The 27,679-nt window shown below is 41.4% G+C and overlaps 1 protein-coding gene across 1 annotated transcript in view; it reads left to right on the forward strand.

The window, feature by feature from the left end:
• Pacs1 (phosphofurin acidic cluster sorting protein 1) overlaps window positions 1-27,679 on the forward strand; it is a 148,601-nt gene that overhangs the window by 89,841 nt on the left and 31,081 nt on the right. The window contains exon 2 of the mRNA XM_052761406.1: window positions 20,461-20,548. Within this exon, the coding sequence (XP_052617366.1) occupies window positions 20,461-20,548 (88 nt within the window). The remainder of the gene's footprint in view (window positions 1-20,460; window positions 20,549-27,679) is intronic.

Genomic DNA, 27,679 nt, shown 5'->3' on the forward strand with positions numbered 1-27,679 from the left:
AAGGGAAAAAATATTCTGCATTTGTGATACTATTTAGAAAGGAGTAATTTAGTGCCCTTTAATCTGAGCTAGTGTTGTCCAATTAAGAAGCTGTTGGATGAAAACATGGGTTTTATGTTTAATGGGGTGAAACATTTTTTTCTTCTTTAATATTTTAATAGTGGATAGTTTTAATTAAATAAACTATGCCCATTTACTTTTCACATAACTGTGTTAGAAATTGGAAGGATCCAAGTAAGAGGAAGACATAGTCTCTGTCCATTAGCACAAGGTAGAGCTAAATGAGAGCTTGAGGAGGTAGGAATACTGCAGACTTCAGAGGAGGGAGAAAGCCTGACCTACAATGGAGAATCAGAAGGTGGGGGGCTGTGGAGTGGCCTGAATTGATGTTTGCTGGCATAGAGAGCTTTCTGATACCCATTCTGTTATTATTCCTACCACTTCTGGAGTCACGTGACTGCGTATGTGCTGTCAGCAGTCAGGCAAAATGCTTAGTCACTCCAGGGGCACGTAATCTGCACAGTCTGAATGCAGAGTGATCACTTAATCTATGCACATGCATTGTGTAGCTACGTAAGTCCATACACACATGCACCAGGTGACCTATAAAAGCAAGCTCTACCTCTACCCGCTCTCTCTTCCTCTCGCCAGAGGTAGTGAGTCTCTCACTCTCTCTCTCTCTCTCTCTCTCTCTCTCTCTCTCTCTCTCTCTCTCTCTCTCTCTCCTCCCCCCTATCCCCCCTTTCTTTTAGGTAGGCCTACCCACCTCGACTCTCCCTTCCCTAATAAAACTCTTTTTTTTTTTTTTTTTTTTTTGGTTTTTTTCGAGACAGGGTTTCTCTGTGTAGCTTTGCGCCTTTCCTGGAATTCGCTTTGGAGACCAGGCTGGCCTCGAACTCACAGAGATCCGCCTGGCTCTGCCTCCCGAGTGCTGGGATTAAAGGCGTGCGCCACCACCGCCCGGCAAACTCTTATAGTGGGTTCCGTTGTACCTCGTGTTTTCTCACGCCCAGTAAATAACACTGACAAATAACACATTCCCCTTTCTGTCTCACAAGTTGGGGATTAGTCCTGGGGCATCATGCATGCTAGGCAAGTGCTCTCCCACTGAGCTACATTCCCAGCCCTTTTTATCTTGAGACAAATGTCTCCCTGAGATTCCAGGCTGACCTTGAAGTTGAAATGCTCCTGCCTCAGTTTTGCAAGTGGCTGGGATTACAACTATATTTAGTCACACTGGGCTTTTAGCTGTATCTTTGTCTAGTTTGACCCATAGGCTGTGAAAAGCATACTCTCTAGATCTTGGTTCATTCTAAGTTAATATCTGAGGATGCGACAAGGAGGACAGTCACGAAGTGCTGCAGGGAATACACGTACACGTACACGTACACAAGGTTCATTTGACCTAGAGGGGTAGGGTAGCTTTATAAAAGTACTAGAAGCTGAGTGTGGTAGTACACACCTGAAATCTCAGCTCCTGGGAAGCTAAGGCTGAGGGCTGCAAATTCTAGGCCAACTGAAAATAAATGGTGAGACCCTGTCTCAGATAATCAAGCTAGAATAGAGAAGGAAAGAACAATTACTACTACTACTACTACTACTACTACTACTACTACTACTACTACTACTACTATTATTAGCCAAAAAGAGGTTGTAACGGGATTAGATGGATTCTTGGTTTTATAACTAATTGGAAAGTGGCTTTATCCTAAGAAATTAGAAAAAAGGTAAACTAACCCACATTTAAACCTTAAAGGTTTTAATTCTTAGAAACAATGATGCTTTTACTGTGGGAGGATTGGACATTTGGAAAAAGAATGTAGATGTTTGCTTAATAAAAGGAATGCCTCATTTCAAAATAATAAAAATATACCACCTGTAATTTGAAAATTGTAAAGGTAAAGGCTCTTGCCACCAAGCCTGGAGATTTCAGTTTGATCACAGTAATGATCCCCATAGCAGAAGAGGACCTATTGTTGAAGAACAAACAATGTAACATGAATCTTAAAAGGTCTTACTAATGAAAAAAACCCAGAGCCAGGTATTGGGTGAAAGCTGAAAGATTAGAGAAACAGAACAAGCCAGCCACATTCCTACCTCTATGAAATCCTCAGTCTAAAGAGCGTGAGTTCCTGTTTCCTCACGCCTTATATACCTTTCTGTGTCCTGCCATGTTACTTCCTGGGATTAAAGGCATGTGTGCTTCCCAAGCAAAGACATGAGGTCTCAAGTGCTGAGATTAAAGGTGTGTGCCACCACGACTGGCTGTTCCCAGTGTGACCTTGAACTCACAGAGATCCAGTGATCGGATTAAAGGTGTGTGCCACCACTGCCTGACCTCTATGTCTAATCTAGTGGCTGGCTCTGTCCTCTGATCCCCAGGTAATCTTTATTGGGATACACAGTATACCACCACAGAACATCTTCTGACCTCCTCAGCATACACTTGTGCCCTCACACAAATACATTTTAATCTAACTTGTTTAGCTTTCTTTTATTTTATGTGTGTAAGTATTTGACCTGTATGTATGTAAGGTCAAGGCCATCAGAGTAAGGATCTGAGTGAGGCAAGAAGGAAATCTAGTTCAGTACAACTTAGTAACTGCTGTTGATTCAAACTTCTGGAGTCTGACACCAGGCAGTTTATTTTTTAAGCTTTTTTGTTTTTCAAGATAGGGTTTCTCTATGTAACAGTCCTGACTGTCCTAGAACTTTGTGCACTAAGCTGGCCTCAAACTCACTGAGCTCCACCTGCCTCTGCCTCCCAAGTGGTGGGATTAAAGGCCTACACCACCACTGCCCATATTTTTTAGGCTTTTAAGTACAGTGCAGTTTTGTTTTGTTTTTTTTTTTAAAGCTTCCTGGTAACAGTTATCTCAATCCCATGTACACAATAAAGCTTTAAGTTGTGACTACATTGAAACTCTTTTGCAAAGTACATGTAACCTCTTCCGTAAAGATGCATTCTATAGTTTAAGGGCCAAGGGGAAGATCAGATATGGTCTTAGTCATACAGATATTATAGATGTCACCAAGCTACAAACTACATGTGACATCTCCTCTAAGGATAGGTTCTATTGACTGAGAAGCTATGCTCAAGATAAAGGTCTAGAGAGAAAATCTGGGATAAATATATAGTCTTGGGTATTCAGGTGTGGCCAGGCCCTACAGATAGCACAGATCACCAGACTGTTAACTACATTTACTCCCAGAGTTTTGTGTGGAAAACAGGAATTCATCCCTTCTGCTGAAGAGACAAGACTACGTGTTTAACATTCTTAGTGCTTATCTGTGACCACAGGACCTTGTGCCCTCTACACATGTATGTTATGTGCATCATGTCCAAGCCTGGTACCTGCAGAGGTCTGAAAATGGTTGGATCCCCTAGAACTGGAGTTATGGATGGTTGAGATTCACCATGTGCATGCTGGGAAACTGGATTTAGTTCCCTGCAAGAGCAATTAATGCTCTTAATCATTGAGCCATCACTCCAGCCCTAAAAGGTGTTTTTAAGATTTGTTTTCTTTTTAATTATGTGTATGTATCTATGTATGGGCATATGTATTTTAGTATAAGTGCCAATGGAGGCCAGAACTTCTGGAGCTAAAGTTACAGGGGGTTGTGTGCTATCCAGCATGGGTGCTGGGAAACAGACTCTGGTCCTCTGAAGAAGCAGCAAGTTCTCTTAACCACTGAACCATCTCTCCAGCCCCCTTTTTAATAATAATTTTCACCTGTCTTTCCCTCCTGAATGCTAGAATTAAAGGCGCAGGCCACCATGCCTTGCCCCTAATTTTTTTTAAAGCTGTCCTTTACATTGTCCATTAAAGAATGAGTCTTTAGCCAGGCAGCGGTGGCACACCTTTAACCCCAGCACTCAGGAGGTAGAGGCAGGCTGTGAGTTTGAGGCCAGCCTGGTCTACAGAGTGAGTTCCAGGTCAGCCAGGGCTACACAGAGAAACCCTGTCTCAAAAAAACACAAACAAACAAAAAAGAACGAGTCTTTAAATAAGACTATAACTATTTATAATAACTATATAGTTATAAATAAATAAAGAATGTTATAAATGATACTATTGGTAAGGGTTATTCCATATTATCAGAGAAGGTTGACTGCAGTGATAGCAATTATCCGTAGAGTCTGACCTGCTGCTCTTCCCCCGGTGTCTCTGCCAACCCCAGAGATCTGATAGCTTATCTTCATGTTTTCTCTAAGTCTGCTTCTACAAAGCTGGATGATTAAGTAGGTCTTAGGTCTGAAATCTGTACTCCATGTGTTGGGGTCCCCATAATAGACTTGAAGGTGTTTATTCATGTCACAGAATTTTTTTAATGTATATAATAATTTATTCTTTGAGGATTTCATACATGTATACAATGTATTTTTATCATATACCCCTTACTCTCCTGTTCCAACTCCTCCTAGGCTCCCCAAACACACCCCACACACACACTTCATCTCCTCCTCCATCTCCTTCTTCTTTATAACCCACTGAGTCCAATTAGTGCTGCCCATATGTGCATGGCATGTCTCAGAATTCTTGTTTTCCAGGTCTTAAAATAGATCGCTGAGGTGTGAAGCCACAGGGGAGAAAGATGCCCCCCCCACTCCTTAGTTCTTATATGCACTCTTTGGATGATGCTAAGAATCTTAGGTAATAAGAAGAAATCATACTTTCATACTTGTTTTTATTAATTTCATATATAAAATGGAAATCTTCAGAAGAGAGTGAAGTACAAGAGTACAAAGAAATGACTAAAGTGTGATGCTTTTTACATTTCAAAAGAGCAGTCCATATCTGAGTGAGAACAGGACAAATGAGATTAGGGTAGTGAACTCTAGCTTTGTCAGTAAAACATGTATACACCGTCAGGGTGTGAAGCTAGTGTAAAATGAGAGTTACTTTAGAGCCTGTTTATTCAGGCTCATGACAGCCCTTGGTTATCAGTCTCTGGTGATGAAGGCTATTTTCCCACCTGCTCTGTGAAGGACATCCCTCCCAGAATAGCCCTTAATGGTTGCATGCTTGTAGGCAAAGATAAGCCAGTTCCTCCAGTGAATTCAGCTTGAAGTGTCATTACACCAATTTTGAGATGGTACCTCCTTAACTCCTTCCTGACATATTCAAAACCCAGTGGTTTCAAACAGTAATGACTTTCTCTGAGTGAAGCCCTTTGTCAGGGATGTGTAAGGATTATCCTGTCATTCTCACTCCCATCCCTATCCCAGCAACTCTTTATTTTTCTGGAGAAGTGCAGATTTTGCCTTGGTCTGGAATGGGTAGGAAGATCAGAGAAAGATGGAATTGTCTCTCCATAAACAAAACCAGCTAGCTATTAAAATACTTTTAAATGTATCACCTAAAGGTAATGACAATTTATTTCCAGTCCCCAACCTGACCTACTTTTGAAAATGTTTATTGTCTTGGTGGAGAAAACATCTTAAATCCAAATTACTCCATTTTCTTGTTTTGTTTTTTGTTCAAACAGAATCTGAGCAGCTGGATTCTTGGAGAGGGGAGGGAATAAAGTAAGGAGAGAGGAGAACACTGACAAGAAAGGGAGTGAGTTGAAGACACAGAATAGTGTTTCCTTTCTTAGCTCTTCAGTTTTTGTGAGGCTGAAGTGTCTGGATGCCTGTGATGCTTCCAGAACTCGGAAACAGGACAAAGATGTTCATAGTTAGCTATTGCTGTACTTGTTTTGAGCTTCACAGCATTAAAACAATTCATCCATGAATGTGATGCAGTTTATCAGTTAAGACTCATCACAAAGGAAATATTGATTAACTCCCTTATGTGACTTTAGAAAGAGCCCTGCGATCTTGGGGTAGTGCTGTAGGGCATAACTGGACCTTTCTGAGTACTTAATGCTGTGTTTGTGTGTGTTTAGTAAAGACATGAAAACTACTTTTTTAAAGCCTTTTAATTTGTGTCTTAACTCATTACATTCTGATCCCCAGTCTTTTCTCTTCCTTGTATTTTTTAGATAAAACCACATTTCTCTTAATAGGGGGGCACCTTGCGACCACAGGGAAAACTAGTTAGGACCACTTGGTCCCAGAACCTTAAAAAAGGAGGCTGTGTGGATGGTTAAACAGATCTGCTGGTGCTCAAGGAAATCAAAGGGAAGTTTCCATTCCTCCCACACTGCTTTTTCCAGCTTGAAATCTTGTTTTCTGTCCTTACTTTATTGGCAGCTACTTATATATCTGAGGAGTAGGCACCCTTCATTTGAGATTTAGTTTTTTGTGCAGTGTTGAGATGTCTAAGATTGGGGTCACTAGTATTTACCATTTTGTAACATCCACTGTTCAGCTTTCTATCGTTAGTTCATTCTACATGTGGACTGACTGCATTTGATGCTTTCCCCTAAATATTCTCATTAAGTCTGAGAAAGCGCATCCTTTTGGTTTCCCACCTCACTGGCAGCTTCTCAGTCTTTCTTATCTGCCCAAGGCCCATCCTCAACCTTTTCTCTTTCCTGTGTGATTTGCCTTGATTTCCTGCCTTGATTTCTAAATTCATAACTCAAGCCTGATCTTTCCCTTGAGCTGGAGATGTCCACAACCAGCCATCTAGTCTCCACCTAGATAGTCAAGATGTCTTCACACTCCACTCCAGAACTTCCCTCTCTCCTCTTTCATCTTGTTAAATGGTACTACCATCATCCACCCTATTGCTTAAACCAAAACCTCAGAAATATCATGGAGTTTTATTTTTCCCAAGACCCTGCATTCAGTCTATTAGCAAGACATAAGCAGTCTACTAGAATGTTCCTAAATTCTCCTGTCTTCATCTCAGTACTGAGACTAAACTTTCTTACTGTCTTAGCTGGACCACAGCCTTAGCCATCTGACTGGTGTATTTTCCCAATCCCATCATCCTCTCTGAGGTCTAGTATTCACCTAAGCTGAGTGCTCTTGCGTGAATTGTTGTATATAATGATTTTCTTGTTTATAATTCATCAATGTCTCCCATCATAAGCAAAATCAAAGTTCCCACTGCAGAGTCTAGCTTTCAGTTTTCCTTTTTACATTCCCCAAGCTCCAGGCATTCTTGCTTGCTTTGTTTCCTTTAACATCCCAACCTCATTTTGTTCATGTGTCATTCAGTCCTGAAGAGTTTTACCTCCTTGAGTCCATACACAATTACTAGTAGTTTTGAATTTCATGTACTACTCTATATGTGGTCTTCTCCAACTTGGTTTTGGTTGGTTTGTTTGTTTTTTTCTACTCAGTATTATATTTAGAGAAAAATTGATAATGAAATGAAATCTCTTTCTTTCTTTCTTTTTTGGAGAGGAGGATTTTTCTTCATAGCCCTGGCTGTCCTGGAACTTACTCTGTAGACCAGGCTGGCTTCGAACTCATGGAGATCTGCCTGCCTCTGCCTTCCAAGTGCTGGGATCAAAGGTGTGTGCCACCATTGCCCAACTTAAAGTGAAATCTTTTTGGTTTTTCCAGACAGGGTTTCTCTGTGTAGCTCTGGCTGTCCTGGAACTCCCTTTGTAGATTAAAGTGAAATCTTAATTCATTGATTTTTTTTTTTTATTCTGATGAGCAGCATTGAGTTGTGTGGCTGCACTTCAGCTTTTTGGACTGCTTCTGGTGGCACTCAAAGTGAGGGTTCTAGTGTGTATAATGCAAGCAGTGTTGAGTATAGAGAGTGCTTACTGTGGGAGGGCAGTGTTCTCACTTCTTTTTTTATGCATGACTCCTTTGGCAGCCCCATGAGTTGGTGTTATTACACACTCATTTTACCTATGAGGACACAGAGGCAAAGTGGGGAGATAAAGTAGCAAGCCTGGTGCCTTCTAGCCATTGAGTGTAATTGTTAGATAATGGGTTTCACATATGTTCAGCTTCCTAAGATGATGGTTAATAGTTTTCTAAAGTGATTATACCAGACAATACTCCCACAAGCAGCATGAGTCCCATTGTACTACATCCTCACCCATATTTTATTTTGCCAAATTTGTGGGTACAAAATGTTATTTGATTTCAATTTGCATTTTCCTGATTTTTGTATGTTTATCAGCCATTTATTTACATTTCCTCTTTTGGAAGCACGAACTGCTTGTGTCCTTTGCCTATTCTTCTACTGATTTGCCAGTCTCCACTATTCTACGTATTTTGTCAGCATTATAAGTTTTAAATATCTTCTTCAAAGTCATGACTGTCTTTTAATTCTTTGTATGGTATTTCCTGATGAGCAGAAAAATCCTAATTTTCATAGAGTTGAATTTATTGTTTCCAGTGTCTTATTTTTAGACTGTCTCAAAATCATAAGAATATTGTCCTGGATCCAGGCAGTGGTGGCACATGCCTTTGGTCCCAGCACTTGGGAGACAGAGGCAGGTAGATCTCTGTGAGTTCGAGGCCAGCCTGGTCTATAGAGCAAGTTCCTTCACAGCCAGATCTGTACAGAGAACCTTGTCTCAGGAAATAAAGAAGGAGGAGGAGGAGGAAGAGGAGGAGGAAGGAGGAAGGAGGAAGAAAGGAAAGAAAGAATGAATGAATGAATGAATGAATATTGTCTGGGACTGATGACCTGAGTTCAGTCCACATGACCCACGTAGTAGCAGAACACCAATTCTGTCCTCTGACTTCCATTTGCATGCTGTGGCACACATAAACCCACAAACATGCACACACAATTAATTAAGTAAACTATAATATGATTTTTAAAAAGAATACTGTCCTATATTCTAAAGTTTATCCTTTTACTGGTTACTGAATACTGCTTCTTCTCTTTCACTCTCTCGTCTCCCTCCTCCTCATCTTCTGCCTCTGCCTCCTGAATGCTGGGATGAACAGGTCTGTTTCTCCACTCCTGGCCCTGCCTTCATCTTTTTGTCAGATTTTTGTATATTGTAAGGCTGTTGCATTGTGTTCTTTTCCACAATCTTTTGTTTGTTCAGTGTACTGAACTTCTTCAGCTACTGCTGCTGTACAATAAATCTGATTACCCTATCTCTTCTTCAAAGTGGTTTTGGTGTGTTTGTTTGGCCTTTGGCCTTTCATTGTAAATGTTAAATGTAATGTCTGTGGATAGTCCTGTTGGAATTTTATCAATGTTGTGTTACTTTTCATGTCACCTTAGAGGAGGACAGTTGGGATGCTAGCATTTCCTTATGCAAGAAATGGCATCTCTTTGACTTTGTCACTTCTGTGTGTGCAGTACAGCTTTATAGCTCCACATAGAGCTGACACATGTTGCAGAGTGAGGCAACTTGGAGGAACAGTCAAGAGGAAAAGCTTCAGAGCCAACTGTCCTGAGCTTAAGGTCACCTTGGGTAACCTTGGGTAACCATCTCTGCATCTCCCTTTTCCTTTTCTGTAGCACAGAGCTAATAAGGGCTCATGGTGGTGCTTGTTCACTATTACTGTTGCATTGTTTTATCCCCCAAGAGCCTTATTTTTTGTTGCTTTGTAAATTATGTATTTTTCTATTACATTTTATAATTCTTTGTTGCTGGTATTTAGAAATGAAGCAAGGAGAGATGGCTTAGCCATTAAAGGCTAGTCTCAACCAAAAATAAAAGAAATGGAGTTGGGGCTGGAGAGATGGCTCAGAGGTTAAGAGCACCGACTGTTCTTCCAGAGGTCCTGAGTTCAATTCCCAGCAACCACATGGTGGCTCACAACCATCTGTAATGAGGTCTGGCGCCCTCTTCTGGCCTGCAGGCATACATGCAGACAGAACATTGTATACATAATAAATAAATCTTTAAAAAAAAAAAAAAAAAAGAAATGGAGTTGATTTTGAGAAATCTAGCAATGTTGATTAAATTCAATTAAAGCTGATAATGAGATTCTTTTGAATTTCCCAAATAAGCATTCATACATTACCCTGAAAACAATGACATTTGTTTCTTTAATTTCAGTTTTATATTGATGTGAAATTGGCACAGTAAGGTTCTCTTGAGTTTTTAGAATTGGAATGTGTTCCTTTCTTCAGATCACCTGGAAGAATGTGTATAGGGTTAAAATTTTCTTAGAGTATTTAGTAGAATTTTCATATCAATATCATCCAAACTTGGTGTTTTCTTTTTCAGAGTTACTTCAACTACTGACCAGTGTCTTTAATCGTTACTGATGATATTTATATGCAGATATCGCCAGCTTTCTTAGCAATTTCTACTACATTTTTTTTAAGCTATCTGTTTTATTCATCCAAGTTTGCAGCTCTACCTGAGTAAATTTTCTCTGGGTTTGAAGACAGCCTGATCTATAGATCAAGTTCTGGGACAGTCAGGGCTACACAGAGAAACCCTGTCTCAGAAAAAATAAAAGCCAGGGTGGGTGTCACATTCTTAGAATCCTAGTATTGGGGAGGTAGAGACAGAGGACTCCATGGGGCTTACCAGCCAGCCTATCCTATATGGCAAGCCCCAGACCAGTGAACACCTTATTTCAATAAATAAATCAATTTTAAGTGGACAGCACGTAAGGAATTTCACCTGAGGCTTTCCTCTGACTTCTACATGTGAGTATATGCATGTATAACTTTGTACACACATGCATACATACACAAAGTAAATTAACATGATATCCTGGTATGGTAGCACACTCCTGTAATCCCACCACTCAGGAAACAGAAGCAGGAGGCAAAAATATTGCCATGAGATTAAGACCAGCCTGATCGATATAGTGAGGGTTATTTGTTTGTTTGTTTCTTTTTTCTTTCTTTTTTTTTTTTTTTTTTTTTTTTTGGTTTTTTTGAGACAGGGTTTCTCTGTGTAGCTTTGCACCTTTCCTGGAACTTGCTTTGAAGACCAGGCTGGCCTCGAACTCACAGAGGTCCACCTGCCTCTGCCTCCCGAGTGCTGGGATTAAAGGCGTGTGCCACCACCGCCTGGCTTGTTTCTTGTTTTAGTGAAATAAAGTAATAATAGCAAACTTTAGTTTATAAGAACTGCTTTAGTTGTACAGCACAATTTTGACATGTAACTTTTTTAAGAAGGTGAGCCAAATTTTTTGTTTATTTCTTGCACTTAAAGTACTCTTGAATGACATCCCTGGATTGAGATTCTTTGGGTAGTCCATAACCGCTACACAACTGCAACCAACCCCATTATGGCAGTTTCCCCCTCATGAACGGTTTTAGAGTCCTACCCATTCCCATAGTCTCTTGTGTAGCATGAATCTTAGAGAGTCTTATTAATAAAATCAAACCCGGGGCTAGTTATTGGGGTGAAATGCTGGATGGTCAGAGAGACAGAACAAGCCACAGCTAACCTCTCCTGGCCAACTTCTCAGCTGGTCTTGTTTCCTCAGACTGGACGCTTCTGTGTCCTCATATCCAAATGGCTCTCAGCTGAACTGTGCTGCTCAAAACCTAAAAGCTTAACCAGCCAAATGCTTCTAGTTTCTGGTCCTCACGCCTTATATACCTTTCTGCTTTCTACCACCACTCCCTGGGATTAAAGGCTTGCTTTCTGGGATTAAAGGTGTGTGTCGGGGCTGGAGAGATGGCTCAGAGGTTAAGAGCACCGACTGCTCCTCCAGAGGTCCTGAGTTCAATTCCCAGCACCCACATGGTGGCTCATAACCATCTGTAATGAGATCTGGCACCCTCTTCTGTATACATAATAAATAAATAAACCTTAAAAATATAAAAAAAAAAAAATAAAAATAAAAAAAAAAAAAAAAAAAAAATAAAGGTGTGTGTCACCATGCCTGGCCAATGTGGCCTTGAACTCACAGAGATCCAGAGGGATTTCTACCTCTGGAGTGCTAAGATTAAAGGCGTGAGTGCCACCATTTTCTAGCCTTTGTATCTAGTGGCTGTTCTGTCTCTGACCCCAGATAAGTTTATTAGGGTGCACAATATTTTGGGGAATACAATACCACCACACTCTTGTCATCAACCTTAGTTTGTCACAGTGCTCAGCACAAAGGGCCCTTACCAACTTGACATACAGTGACTCATCACAATTGAATGCAAGCACACAAAGATGTAAGGCTTTGGCTACTACATAAATTCTATATGCAAAGCAGTTATGGATGGAGCGCATCTTTACCACCTCTAGTAAAGCAGTGTTAACATCCAGTACCCTTTCAGCAGCAAAGTCACTGTTGCACTCACATTCATATACACAGTTGAAATACAACTCATGTGTGTTCCCAGCCAGTATAGTGTGTTGGATGTAAGAGAAGACATTGTTCTTATCCTGTTCCTGAGCCTTCCTTGGCTGTGGCAGTGAGTGAAGCCAATCTTTTTCTTGGGTTTTGGGGGGTTTTTTTTGAGGGGGGGTTGGTTTGGTTTGGTTTTTGAGACAGGATTTCTCTGTGTAGCTGCACTGGAACTCTCTCTCTGTAGACCAGGCTGGGCTCCAACTCGAGATCCAGTTGGGGATATGTGCCACCAAGCTGGGTGGTGGTGGCGCATACCTTTAAACTCAGCACTCTGGGAGGCAGAAGAAGGCAGATCTCTGTGAGTTCAAGACCAGCCTGGTCTACAAAGCCAGTTCTAGGACAGCCAGAGCTGTTACACAGAGAAACCCTGTCTCAAAAAAACACACAAACAAAAAAAAACTTAAATGTTTGTTTCTATTTTCTGATTTCTACTAGGATTTCTTCCTTGATCCATGAGTTTTTCACATAGACATTCCTACATTTTCATGTGTTCTTTTGACACTGTCTTACTGTCTTAGTTCATTTTGTGCTACCATTAACAGAATACCACAGACTAGGTAGTTTATAAACAATAAATATTTATTTCCCAAGGGTTCTGCAGGCTAGAAAGTCCAAAATTATGGGCCTCCTGCTGAAGGTGGTGGGGAAGGGGGCTTCTCATTCCATCATATCTTGGCAGAAGGCCTAAGAGAATATGTGATAGAGAACACAAGAACCAAACTCATATTCATAATAAACCCATTCTCAATAAGGAACCTACTTTCTAACAGCAGTACATGCTCAAAAGCAGAGCCCTCTGACCTAATTACCCCTTGAAGGTCCCAGTCCACATCTCCATTGTATTCAGAATTGTTTCCAACATTAGTCATCTGGGGACACATTCATATCATAACATTTCTTAGTACTGATTTCTAACTTAATTGCATTTTAATGAGAAAATGTAGTACTTGTATTACTGACTCTTTGAAGATCTTTGAAACATCCTGTGTACTTTTAAGATCATATAGTTTCCAACTACTGGATTCCATACATGTACATTCAATAGAGTGCCTATAATTTTACCAACTTCTGTTTATCAATTACTAGAGAGAAGGTTAAAGAGTGTCCTTCTGATAGTTAGCTTATACTTGTCATGGTCTATATTTTAGAGCTATTTTTACTAAGTATATACAGGTCAGGAATTATCTTCCTGGAAATTGGTGATTCAGTATCTCATAATGCTATTTGTCAGAATTGTATAGTCACACCAGCTTTCTTTGATCTTTTATACCTAGCATAACTTTCCAGTTTTTTTTTTATTTTGGTCAATCTATTCCTTAGAGCATTTGAAAGGGCTTCAGGTGTTTTGTTGTGTTTTGTTCTTGAAACAGTATCTTACTTTATAGCTCTGGCTGGCCTGGAACTTGCTATATAAACCAGGCTGGCCTTGAAATCAGAGATCTGCCTCTCTCTGCTTCCTTAGTGCTGGGACTACAGAAATGTGCTACCACAGTCATTGAGCTTTGTTTTGTTTTGGTTGGTTGGCTTTTTGTTGGTGGTGGTTTGGTTTTGGTTTGGTTTTTCAAGACAGAGTTTCTTTGTGTAGCCCTGGCTGTCCTGGAACTCACTCTGTAGACCAGGCTGGCCTTAAACTCAGAGAGATCCACCTGCCTATGCCTCCCTCCCAAGTGCTGGGATTAAAGGTATGAGCCACCACACCTGGCAAGCTGTGGGTTGTCTTTTTTTATTAAATACTATATCTGAATCATTAATGTCTAGAGTTTAATGTATTTATACTTTAGTGGACATAGAGCTGCCCTCTTAATGATACTTTCAGTTTGTCTTTTTTTTCCTTTTGAATTGATTTTCTCTCATTCATTTTTCTAATCTGTAAGTTTAAAAGATAGACTTTGAATTTTTATTTTCCAAGTGGTTACTGTCAAATGAGTTGAATATTAATAAAGAATTTAAAGTTAATCTAAAGGCAAGAGGGATGGCTCATCAGCCTTTAAGAACACTTGCTGCTCTTCTAGAAGGCTGGAGTTTGGTTCCCAATACCTTTGTCTAGTGACTCACAACTGCCTGTATCTCCAGCTCCACAGACTCTTCTAGCTTCCTCAGGCACCTCCATTCAAGCACATATACCCTACACATACTCTCACACAGGTACACACACATACATAAGTAAACATAATTTTAAAATAAGGCATTAGTCAATTTCCATTCTCCCCTGAAACAGGGACCTTGAGGGTAAAACAAGTGTCAGTTTCTCCCACTGTACATTTACTATGTATACAGATAGTGTTATTTTTAAGCTGTTACGATTTTTGCTTTTTATTGAAGATGTACTTATTTTTATTTTATATGTATTGGTAGTTTACATGTATGTATGTCTGTGAAGGTGCCAGATCCCCTGGAATTAGAGCTACAGACCATTGTAAGCTGTCGTGTGGGTGCTGGGAATTGAACATGGGTCCTCTGGAAGAGCAGCCAGTGCTCTTAACCACTGAGGCATCTCTCCAGCCCATGATGGCAGTAGTTAGGAGTACTTGGAGCTCTTCCAGAAGACTACCACAGTTCAGCTCCCGCACCCATGTTGGCAACCCTCTGCCAACTTTAACTTAGAAGGCTGTAGCCCTAAGTAACAAAACACTGCCTCACAGAGACCTTGAGCGGGACCATTCAACTTAGCTGCTTCTGAATTTCTGACACACAGAAACAATGGGATAATAACAGTAAGTGTGTATTATTTTAAGTAATTGATATTATTATATAGTATACATAATGTATATATAATTAGTATACATTAATGAGAGTTATTTGGTGGTAAACTCTCAGTTATGGTTATCTGAAAATTTTTTTTAATTAGCTCTCATTCCTGAAATATATTAATGCAAGAAATTCACGGAGTCTATGTCTGCTTAAAGGGTGAAGGAATTTATTAGGGGGGAAACTCACTACAGCATAGGAGATTTATTATAGGGTCCTGGAAAACTGAGGTAAAGTTCAACGCTGTTCTGCCACTAAGACAGTCTGCACCATCCAGCCCATGAGCTAGAGAAGAGAGCGGCCTAAGTGCATCTCAGGTCTTAAGGGTAGCCCCGAGCCATGCCCTAGGGGCAGGAACCTCAATGTCATAGGGTAGGTAGGACAGTTACCTGTTACATCTCTAGGGGTGGTATTACAAGGTCATAGACAGACCAGCTATCGACTACAATATATTTTATCTATATATACAATTATATTTACAATTATTTTCTCTCAATACATTGAGGATATTTTTTCCATTCTCTTCTCCACCCATTTATTAATATTAAAATAGCATTGTCAAGCCGGACAGTGGTGGCATATGCCTTTAATCTCAGAACTCGGGAGGCAGATGCAGGTGAATATCTGTGAATTTGAGAACAGTCTGGTCTACAGCGTGACAGTCTGGTCTACAGCTTGGGCTGCACAGAGAAACCCTGTCTCAAAAAACAAAACAAAAAATGGCCATTTTCAGAGAAAAGATTGGTATTCAGAATAACAATTTTAAAATGGGAAAAAAATTTGAATAGATGTTTTACCAAAGAAGACACATATGAAATGATACTCAGTACCATTAATCATCAGGTAAAGCAGACTAAAGCACAGTAGGATACTTCATTCAATATCATAAAGAAAAATAGACTGTCATAAAGGAAAATAGACAGCCAGTGTTGGTGATGATATGGAAAAACAGGATTCCTCAGACTCATTTCTCCATTCCGTTCTGTATTAGAGGCTGAACCCAGGATCTTGCACATTCTAAGCAAGTGCTCTACCACTGAGCTATAGCCTCAGCAGCTCTTGTTGGTAGTTTTATAAAAAGTGTAACAGAGGTGAGTCCCTGAGTATGCAGAAGTTGCCAACATAGGGCCTGGGAGCTGACCTGGTGTGGTCTTCTGGAAGTACTTTTAACCACTGAGCAGCCCTCCAACCCTTATTTGTTTGCATGAATGGGCTTTGAATTCATATTAAGTATCTTTTAATAAATTCTGGCTCTCTGAATTTTATTTAGCCTGTTCTTTTCACTCCAGTGAAACAATGAATTTTGAGAATAGAGCTGATAGTATAGTAATACACCATGCACCTGTCATTCAGTTGTAGTAGTTGCCATTATTTAATTTTTTTAAAGATTTATTTATTGTATTTTGTGTGTATGATTGTTTTGCTTATGTGTATGTGTATGAACCATATGTGTGCCTAGCACCCGTGGAAGTCAGAAGAGGGCATCAGATCTCTGGAATTAGAGTTATAGAAGGTTGTGAGCCACCATGTGGGTGCTGGAAACAACCCTGGTCCTCTGCAAAAATGACCAGTGCTGCCAGGCAGTCTTGGGAGTCAGAGGCATGTGGATCTTTGTGAGTTCCAGGACAGCCAGGGCTACACAGAGAAACCCTGTCTCCAAAAACCAAAACAAAACAAAAATCCCAAAAAAAGACCAGTGCTGTTAACTGAGCCATCTCTCCAGCCCCAATTATCACTGTTTTTAAAAATCTCTATGATGAGACACCTCATGCAGCCTTGAGGCAGGGGGAAGGGTACTTGGACTTGCCTCTACTGGATGTGCCTCCCCATGGGAGGCCTTGCCTTCTTGTGGGGGGCAGTGTGGGATGGGGGGAGGAGCTGGGGAGGGCGGGAGGAGGGAAGAGGGAGATTTTTAATTGGTGTGTAAAATGAATGAAAAGCTTTTTGTTTTTTTTTTTTTGTTTTTTTTTTCGAGACAGGGTTTCTCTGTGTAGCTTTGGAACCTGTCCTGGATCTCACTTTGTAGACCAGGCTGGACTCGAACTCACAAAGATTCGCCTGACTCTGCCTCCCGAGTGCTGGGATTAAAGGCATGTGCCACCACCGCCTGGCAAAACTTTTCTTAATTAAAAAAAAAAAATCTCTCCTAAAATTAAATAGATCTCTCCGGTGAGAAAAATAGATACTGTCGCCAGATGTGATTGGTATAGATCCAGCCTTTGATCCTAGCATTTGGGAGGCACAGGCAGGCAGATCTCTGAGTTTGAGGCCAGCCTGTTCTACATAGTGAGTTCCAAGCTAGCCAAGGCTACATGGTAAGACTTTGACTCAAAAACAATCAGTCAAAGAAAAAAAGGAAGTAAAGTAAAAGAAAAATAGATATTGTTTAAAAAAAAATGGAAGCAATACCAAAAAAAACTTAAAAATAAGATAAATTTGCCAGTAGTTACCACCATCTAAATTATTTGAATAATTTTCATTTGTGTAAAAATTGAGTAAAAGCCAGACAGTGGTGGAGCACACCTTTAATCCCAGCACTCGGGAGGCAAGAGGCAGGCGTATCTCTGTGAGTTCGAGGCCAGCCTGGTCTACAGAGTGAGATCCAGGAAAGGTGCAAAGCTACACAGAGAAACCCTGTCTCGAAAAAACAAAAAACAAAACAAGCCAGGCGGTGGTGGCACACGCCTTTAATCCCAGCACTCGGGAGGCAGAGCCAGGCGGATCTCTGTGAGTTCGAGGCCAGCCTGGGCTACCAAGTGAGTCCCAGGAAAGGTGCAAAGCTACACAGAGAAACCCTGTCTCGAAACAAAACAAAACAAAACAAAACAAAAAAACAACTGAGAATTGGGGCTGGAGAGCCAGTGCAGCGATTAAAAGTACTTGCTGCTCTTCCAGAGGACCCAAGTTGCATCCCAGCTCCAATATCAGGCAACTGTAACTCCAGCTCTAGGGGAGTCTTATGGCCTCTGCAGGTACCTGAACACATGCCATAATAAGTGCGCACGCACGCACGCACGCGCGCGCGCGCACACACACACACACACACACACACACACACACACACTAAAAACACAAATTCATCAAAAATATCCCTGAGATTGCTGTAAGTTCCGTCTCTAGCAGCCCAACAGAGAAGTGCTCAATTTCTATATTATCACCCTGCCTTTGTCCCTAGGTTTTACATGAGGGTCAGGTCGGGGATACAGGGTTTTGAAAACCAGGTTTTTCTATGTAGCCCTGGCTGTCCTAGAACTCATCTTGTAGAACAGTCTGCCCTTGAACTCAGAGATCCACCTGCCTCTGCCTCCCAAGTGCTAGGATTAAAGGAGTGTACCACCATTGCTTGTCAGTTTTTGCATTTTTAATCTGGTAAAATTAAATGTCTGCCCACATGTTTTTTGTGACTCCTTTCCTGGAACTTTTATGTCAATTTTAATTTGGGAAGTTTTGCATTTTATTGCAAATACTTTTTTGGGTTGGCTTTGTCTTTGTGTTTGGTTTTGGTTTTTTGAGGCAGGCTGTTTAACAGCCCTGGCTGTCCTGGAACTCTTTGTAGACCAGGCTGACCTTGAACTCACAGAGATCAGCCTGTCTCTGCCTCTCCAGTGCTGGGATTGTAGGTGTGCGCCACCACGCTTTAGTTTAGCTTTTTTTTTTTTTTTTTTAAAGTAATTTATTTTTATTTTATGTGCATTGGTGTTTTGCCATGAGTGTTGGGTCCCCTGGAACTGGAGTTACAGACAGTTGTGAGCTGCCATGTGGGTGCTGGGAATTGAACCTGGGTCCTCTGGAAGAACAGTCAGTGCTCCTAACCGCTGAGCCATCTCTCCAGCCCCTAGTTTAGCTTTTAAAAAATGAAATCTTGTGATTGTTTATTTCTGTTTCATTTGTTTTTCTATATGGAATCTTTTCATTTTAAATGGGTTGGCCAGTCAGTTCCTGTATGAGTTCTTATTTGGGTGACATGCTTTTTCAATTTGTCCCTTGGTTTTTTTTTTTTTTTGGTTTTTCGAGACAGGGTTTCTCTGTGTAGCTTTGCGCCTTTCCTGGAACTCACTCGGTAGCCCAGGCTGGCCTTGAACTCACAGAGATCCGCCTGGCTCTGCCTCCCAAGTGCTGGGATTAAAGGCGTGCGCCACCACCGCCCGGCATCCCTTGGTTTTTTTTAAGACAGGGACTTACTATGTATTCTCGGCTGGCCTGAAACTCACAGAGATAGACTTGCCTCTGCTTTCTAAATACTGAGATTAAAGGCATGTAGGTGGCATGTTTTCAAGGGCCTTCCATACCCTGGGTTTATTTTTGTTGTTGTCTTAAGACAGGGTCTCTATGTAGTCCTAGCTGTCCTGGAATTCACTCTGTAGATCAGGTTGTCATTGAAGTGACAGAGATCCTCCTGCCTCTGCCTTCCAAGTGTTGGGATTAAAACCACACTTGGGTTGGTTTTTGGTTTTTGGTTTTTTTTGTTTGTTTGTTTGGTTTTTTTTTTTTTTTTGGTTTTTCAAGACAGGGTTTCTCTGTGTAGTTTTTGGTGCCTGTCCTAGATCACACTCTGTAGACCAGGCTGGCCTTGAACTCACAGAGATTCACCTGCCTCTGCCTCCCAAGTGCTGGGATTAAAGGCATGTGACACCTCCACCCGGCTTTTTTTTTTTTTTTTTAAGTAATATTGTCTTCTGGAACTTTTGTGACTTGATTGCTTTGTTTATTTAACTCATGGGTCTGCCTTTGATATAAGGAGTAAGACAGTCATTGTTTTTGTTCATATAGCCAGTTTTCCAGTGTGATATTGTTAATTGAGTAATTCGTCTGCCTACAGTAAATTCTGTATATATATAGGTCTAATTTCAGAGTCTGTTCCTTGCCATTGATTCTTCTGTTTATTCTTTACACATTACCATGGTGGTTTAATTACTTTGACCCTAGTAGGGTGCATGTTAATATTTGTGGAGTAAAACTTTCTTTATTATCTTTTCCCCCCAAAAGTTACCTAGCTTTTGTTATTATTCCTATGAAAATTTAAAATCCTACAGAAAGGCAGAAAGGGTTAATGTGCTCCTGTATTGTTCCTCTCCTCAATGGAACATTTATTAAAATTTTATCACATTGGTTTCATCTGCTTTTGCATTACTCTGAAGTATTTTGTAGTTAACTCTAAAATTCTTTCTCGAGACCCTGAATACTTAAACTTTAGCAAGTATCTCTTTTTACTTTGTGCGTGTGTGTTCGTTCTCTGTGTTGCTAAGATTTACATGTGTAGATATTTCAGATATGCTTAGACGGCAGGGAGGGGAAAGACTAAATAACCATGTCTCTGCCTCCTAGGTTCCCCTGAAACTGCTCCACATTAACAGTGGTAAACTGTGGGTTTGGGCTTGAGATATATAGACATTCCCTAAAGTCCACAGAATGATACACCTTTAACACTTAGCAGACATACAAGCTAAGGCTCTTTGACCTTGAGTGGCCTTTTCACAGTCGTACTTTAAGTAAAGCAGATTCCCATGGTAGATGTTGCCTTCACGCAAGTTCTTATGTTTAACAGACTGTCTTTCTCTGTATTTTTCTAGGCTGTTTAGCTTGACCCTGAAGAAACTTGTTATGCTTAAAGAAATGGACAAAGATCTTAACTCAGTTGTCATTGCCGTGAAGCTGCAGGTGAGTTGAACAGTGACTGCTCAGGGCCTGGGGAAGCTAGACCGTGCTTTCCCTGTTCCAGCTATAGACATTCCCTGAGCCACCCTCTCCTCAGGTGGGTAGAGGGACAGTTGTGGAGGGGCAGCTGAGCTAATGAGACATACAGAGTCCCAGTTCCGCCTCTACTAAGGTCCTCGGTTTCTTTATATTTTGTCTTGAAGAACAAAATGATCCTTCTCTGCTGCCTGCCTAATCATATCAGTGAGAATCAGTGACGCAGACAGCGTCATAAAGGAAGAGGACTGTTCCCTTCTTAGTCCTCTGATTTCTAGATTAGGGAAGCACTTTTGGAGGTTTATAGATTACTTATAGATTATTATTTTAGTCTTAGCAATTTAAAATTTACTGGAGTATTTTGTAATCTAGGTAGCCCTCACACTTAACGTTTCTTACATTTAATTCTATGTTCTCAAGGAATTCAACATATTTCACAAGTATTTGGACTCCCAAGTATTCTTGAATTCAAAAAACAGAGAAACTAACTACAAAAGCATTTAGGAATTTACCTGTTGCCTTCTAATTATTAAGTGGCGGTGGCAGAGCTGAGATTGGAAACCAAAGAGTATGTAATTTATATTTAATTAAACTCCATTCCCAGATCTTCCTTAACTGATCAATCCTTCCTAATTTGACGACTCCCTGGAGCTTAGTGAGATTCCAAAGTGCCTCTTCAGTGGTTAAATAACGATTGAATCCTTCAACTTGAGGATGGTTTGCTGAGTCTCACTCATTAAAAACTCAGTGAACTATATGGTGATCCCTACAAACCAGCATAGTTTATTAGCTAGCTTTCCTGCTTTGTGATATTTATTGTACTAAATGACCTTCATTAAAACGTACAGCTGAAGAGATGGCTCAGTCATTGTGAGCACTGGTGCTCTTCCAGAGAACTTGGGTTTGATTCCCACATAGTGGCTCACAACTGACTGGAAAGATAGGTCTGCAGTTAAGAGCATGTACTAACCTAGTGTGGTGGACACACCTTTGAACACAGCACTTGAAAGGCAGAGACAGGCAGATCTCTGTGAACTGTGAATTCAAGTCCAGCCTGGTCTACATAGAGAGGCCTATGTTGCCTCAAACAACAACAACAATAAGAACATGTACTGCTCGTTCAGAGAACCTGAGTTCTGTTCCCATTATTCATGTCAGGCAGCTCACATCTGCCTATAAACTCCAGGTCCAGGGAATCCAACACCTCTGGCTTCCTTCGGCATGTGCACATGTATACAGACTCACATATACGCTTAACCAAAAAAAGTTAAAAAAAATTTTTTTTTTGAGACAAGGTATCTCTATGTAGCACTGGATGTCTCACTATGTAGAGCAGGCTGGCTCAAACTCACAGAGATCCACCTGACTCTGCCTTCCGGGTGCCAGGATTAAAAGCTTCAGGCTGAAGAGATGGCCCAGCAGTTAAGAGCACTTCTTGTTCTTCCAGAAGAGCTGAGTTCAGTTCCCATATGGTGGCTCACAACCACCTTTAACTCAGTTCTAGAGAATCTGATGTCCTCTTATGACCTCTGTGGGCACCAGGCATGCACATGGTACACATACATAGATGCCAGCAAAACGCTTATACACATAAAATAAGCCTAATTTTGTTGGTGGTGGTGGTTTTGGTTGGTTTTTTGGGGTTTGGTTGGTTGGGTTTTTTTTTATTTTGTTTTTGGTTGTTTGGTTTTTGCAACAGGGTTTCTCTGTGTAGCCCTGGCTGTCCTAGAACTTGCTCTGTAGACGAGGCTGGTCTCAAACTCAGCGATCCACCTGTCTCTACCTCCTAAGTGCTGGGATTAAAGATATGCACCACCACTACCTGGCCTAAAAATTTTTTTTAACTTCAAAACTTTCATCACTCCTGAGGAATTCCTCTTAGGTCTTCAGACACAGTCTCATTCCCTGTCCTCTTTGTGCATAAATCCCTCCAAAGCGTGTGGACTGCTGCTAAACACTGTAGGTCGGAAACAAGCACGTGAAGTGGCAGCTCTGAGCGCTTGCCTCCTGTCCTGGTGCTGCCCCGTTCCGGGTCACGGCAGTGTCCCAGTGGTCAGGGCTGTTTCCTCTGCCACACGCAAACAGTGCAGCTATAGTTTTGAACTTTCTCTGCTGCTTTTGCCCTTCTTGTCATTAAATGCTCTTACCAAAGGAAATAATTTCATTTCCTATTAAATATTTGACATTCTGTAAAATCTGTGATTATACCAAAAACTATAAATATCCTGAATGTTTAAGTTATTTTATTTCCAGCTGAAAATAATTACAGATGTTACTGCATTCATTTTTGATCACCTATTTGTTGATTTATTTAGTAAATATTGATTGAGATTTTATTATATATTGGGCATGGATTTATTCACAAGTAAGGCAGTGGTGGTGGTGCACGCCTTTAATCCCAGCACTCTGGAGGCAGAGGCAGGTGGATCCCTGTGAATTCCAGGCCAGCCTGGTCTACAGAGTGAGTTCCAGGATAGCCAGAGCTGTTATACAAAGAAACCCTGTCTCGAAAAACCAAAAAAAAATAAATAGAAACCCCTGCCTTTAAGGAGCTTTCCATTCTAATTGCACAGCAGTATTAAAAATGAGCTCCCACAGACACTATTCAAGGATATGAGTCAAAATCATTTCCACAGTAATGCTGTGGTGGTATTTGTCATTTGCCGTGAGTTGATACTTGACTGAAAATACCAGTGCAACCATGAGTGAAACTTCATGCTACAGCCCACATGAACACTGTGTTGGTCAGCTTTCCATCACTGTAACAAAATAATCAAGATAAGATTAGAGGGAGTAAAAATATAGTTCGACTCACCCTTTGAGAAATCCAATCCTTTGTGGACCTGTGGACATAGGTAAAGAGAAAGCTGCAGCTAGGAGGGAGAGAGAAAGGAAGAGACGAGGATGACACAGGCCCCTTGCGGGGCACACCCTCAGTGACCTGATTTCCTCCTACCAGACTCTTCTGTACATACTATTTTAAATGCTTTTTATTTCAGATTAAAGGTTTTGGTAGGGAAAGAGATAGCTCAAGGGTTAAGAGCTCTTTTTCTTTTCTGATTTTTATTTCATGTATGTCTGTGTATCGTGTGTGCAATGCCCTCAAAGGCCAGAAGAAGGCATTGGATCCCTTGGAACTAGAGTGACAGATAATTATTAGCTGCCATGTGGGTGCTATGAATCAAACTAGGGTCCTCTGAAAGAGCAGCCAATGTTCTTAACCACTGGACCATCTCTCCAGCCCCTAGCACAGTGGATTTTTTGTTATTGTTGTTTGTTTGATTGTTTTGTTTCTTGAGACAGGGTCTCACTCTGTAACCCAGACTGGCCTGAAACTCTCAGCAGTCTGCCTGCCTCCACCTCCTAAGTGATGAGGTAAAAGACATGCACTGCCACATACAGCATAAATATAGCATACTGTTTTCAATAACGTATTTACTGGACTATAATTCAGATTCCATTCAACTCAGCACTTGGGACACACAGCCTGAGGCACTGCTACAGTGTTCTCAGCGGTACAACCGTCAGCACTTTGTCATTACTCCACAGAAGAGACTTCACGTTGGTTAACTATTATTCTTACCCAACTGTCTGTCCTTCATCCCTTGCTCTGGGCAACTACCATATTTGGTAATTCACACCACAGTGGGAAGAGCAAGAGACTAAGACAGGAAGATTGAGAGTTTTATGTTAGCCTGGGCTGTATAGTAAGGACCTCTCTCAAAAACAAGTATTTTAAAATAACAGAAGCCCAGCTTGAAAGACATTAATATTTATTAGTAAGTATTTTTATGTTCTGTAATGATACTATGGCATTAAACACTTCTTTTTTCTTCTGTGCTGAAATTGTACTGCAGAGTAGGGAAATGGGTATCTGGAGAGAGGGCTCAGTAGCTAAGAGTGCTTGCTGCACAAGTAGGAGGACCTGAGTTCCAGTCCCCAGCACCCTGTAAAGACAGCATAGTCATATTGTACCTGTAGCACCAGTGCTGTCAGGCCAGACACAGGGGTATCAGATTGCAGGTGCTTGTTGCCTGCCAGCTTAGCTCCAAGTTCAGTGAGAGATACTGCCTTAAGAGGATAAGGTAGAGAGGAATAGAACAGGGCACCTGATGGCCTCCTCACACCTGTGCATGTACCACACACGTACACTAAACACACAAGCACATGCACATGCATGCACAATTTTTAAAAATTAAATTTAAAAAATAGGTAAGTGGCTTAAGAGATGGCTTAGTAATTAAGAGCACTTCCAGAGGACCTGGGTTTCATCCTCAGTGCCCACCTGGTGGCTTCCCAGTCCCAGGGGATTAGGCACCTCCTTTGGCCTTTGCAGTCACTGAACATGCATAGAACACAGAAACACATGCAGGAAAGCACCCATACACATAAAACTAAAAATTAAAAATAGATAAATATGTTGCTAAGTGTTGCAGCATGGATGTGTGAGTTCACAAGGATCTGTGGAAAGAGAACTCAGAGGCACCTTAAAAATGAATTTAGCCTTTCACAGCTGCAGAAGAATCTAGTCTTTCCCTTCACCTCGGGCATTTTTATTATTTTCTATATTTACAGTTTAGCCAATTGATTTCCGTATGTTCAAAACAACCTGAAAGAACCTTCCAAAAATACAATGCCAAGTGCAAATTCCTCAGTTCATCAGGTACCACAGTTCTACAGGATTCCTGAACTGATGAGTTTTGCATTGGCCTTTGTATCCTTGAGAGACTCCCAGACAAAATTCTCATAGGGCAACAGGAGAAACAAAAGGTGTCTGCTCAAACAGAAGATAGATTAGCGCTAGGTGCTAGTCCCTGGTGACTAGGCCAGGTGTAGCCCTGTGAGAGTGCAACCACATAAATAAGATTTAAGGGTATTAAAAATGATCCTGAAATTGGACCCAAGGTGGTAGTGTCCTCCGTAACTTCAGGAAGCCAATATTGGAACTCGTGGAAGCTAAATCTTTGTAGAAGGGTAGAAAGAGGAGAATAGTCATGTAGCATGCTTGAAAGGGGCCAGACCTGACTGTACCCCTCTTGTGTCTGCTGTCTGCACCCTGTTACCTACATGTGCAGGTGCCTTTTAGCCAGCTTACCACCCAGATGGTGTATTTTGGGTTTTTGGTTTGTTTTTTGCAGTGTCAGAGATAGAACTACATACCTAGCCCCAGAGAGCATTTGGGATAGAAGGTGTTTGTGTGTTGGAAGGGGTATGTGTGCACATGTGTGTGTGCCAGAGGATAACCCTGGATATTGTTCCTCAAAGTTGTCCACTCTTAATTTTTTAAAGACAGAATTTCTCTGTTCAATGGCCTATCATCTCTAAGTAGGTTAGGTTGGCTCTCAGTAAGCCCCAAGGATTCTTCTGTCTCTGTCTCTCCAACACTAGGATTAGAGTGCACACCACTACACCAGGGGCTTTTTTTTTTAATTAAGGAATTTTTTATTCATTTTACATACCAACCACAAATCCCCCTCTTCCCTCTTCCCGCCCCTCCAGCCTCCTCTCCCCCCCCCCCCCCCCCCCCCCCCCCCCCCGCAACCCACCCCTCATTCCCTCCTCCAACAAAGTAAGGCCTCCCATGGGGAGTCAGCAGAGCCTGGTACATTCAGCAGAGGCAGGTCCAAGCCCCTCCCCCTGCATCAAGGCTGTGCAAGGTGTCCCACCATAGGTAATGGGCTCATGCACCAGGGATCGATTCTGATCCTACTGCCAGGGGGCCCCTTAAGCAGATCAAGCTACACAACTTTATGCAGAGGGCCTAGTCTAGTCCCATGAAGGCTCCACAGCAGTTGGTCTAAAGTTCATGAGTTTCCACTAGTTACACCAGGCTTTTTTTTATGTATGTTCTGGGGTTAGAACTCAGGTTTTCACACCTGTGAGGGAAGCAGAAGTTTTTACAGTTCTTAACAGCATATATTTAGATGATGGAAGTTCAAATAGTGAGGGCTGCTACTATTGAAAAGTGATATGACTTGGAGAAAATAGAAAAAGATAAAGGGATTATAGGTGGTGATGGATGTAGGCCTCACTAAGAAGATGACGTTTGTGCAAAACCAAGAGAGTGAGCCACACAGATTCAGGAGGAGTATTCTAGGTAGGTAGAGAGAAAAGCCAACTAAAAAGCCCTACACAGCCATGGTGATAGCTGACTCTCAAATGTCTAGCTGTGGCCTGTCTTTGTCTAACATGGCTGACTCTGGCTTCTCTGGCTTTGTTGGGTCTGGCATGCCTGACAGAATTGAGAGGAAAAGGGAGGTCAGTGAGACCAGGAGGAGTACAGTGGAAAGGTAGAGCATCCCGGCTCTTGTTCCTTGTGAGAGCTGTTCCAGGACTGAAAGTGGGAAATCAGGAGTGCTAGACAGTAGGCACTCCCTGTCATGGTGATGGTTTGGGTGAGAGGTGGGGTCGGCTGAGATGACTCCAGCAAGCTGATAGAGGGAATCTCCTGTTCGGTGAGAAGGGGACGGGTAGAACAGATTCCGGGGAAACCTGAAATTCGGTTTGTTTGTTTGTTTAGTTAGTTAGTTAGTTAGTTAGTTAGTTAGTTAGTTAGTTAGTTAGTTATGTTTGAGGTGCCAGTGAAACATCTAGAAGGAGATACTAAGGAAACAGTGGAGACATGAGTGCCAAGGTTTTGGAAAGAGGGCTGGGGAAAAAAATAACTACAAGGCTGACTGAAACAACTGGAATAAAGGGAGTAAATACAAATAGAACCCAGCTGTGGACAGATGCCTCAGACCCTCCATTGCCAGGAAGTCTGGAAGGACTCAGAATGAGAGTTCCTCCAGCATCAGGGAATCCCAAGACTGTGATGTTCTGGGAAACAACAGATGATGTCCTGTTAAAAGCTGGAGAAAGGACAAGAAGGGACCTGGGCCATCAGACTCATCAAGAGAGAGTTACCCATCTTGCCAGTGGTAGTTTGATGGAGCGAAGGTGACAGAGGGCTACTGAAATGCATTAAGAGAAATGAGAATAGGGGACTCAAGAAAAGAAGTCCACTGTGAAAAGATGCACCTGTGAGGCCAGGAGGGGTTTTGTTTGCTTTGTTGGAAATAATAGTGTAATTGTTTATGAGGATGATCTAGGACGGTG

Source organism: Peromyscus californicus, unplaced genomic scaffold (assembly GCF_007827085.1).
Source record: "Peromyscus californicus insignis strain IS unplaced genomic scaffold, ASM782708v3 Scaffold_4__1_contigs__length_199733344, whole genome shotgun sequence".
NCBI classification, from domain to species: Eukaryota; Metazoa; Chordata; class Mammalia; order Rodentia; family Cricetidae; genus Peromyscus; species Peromyscus californicus.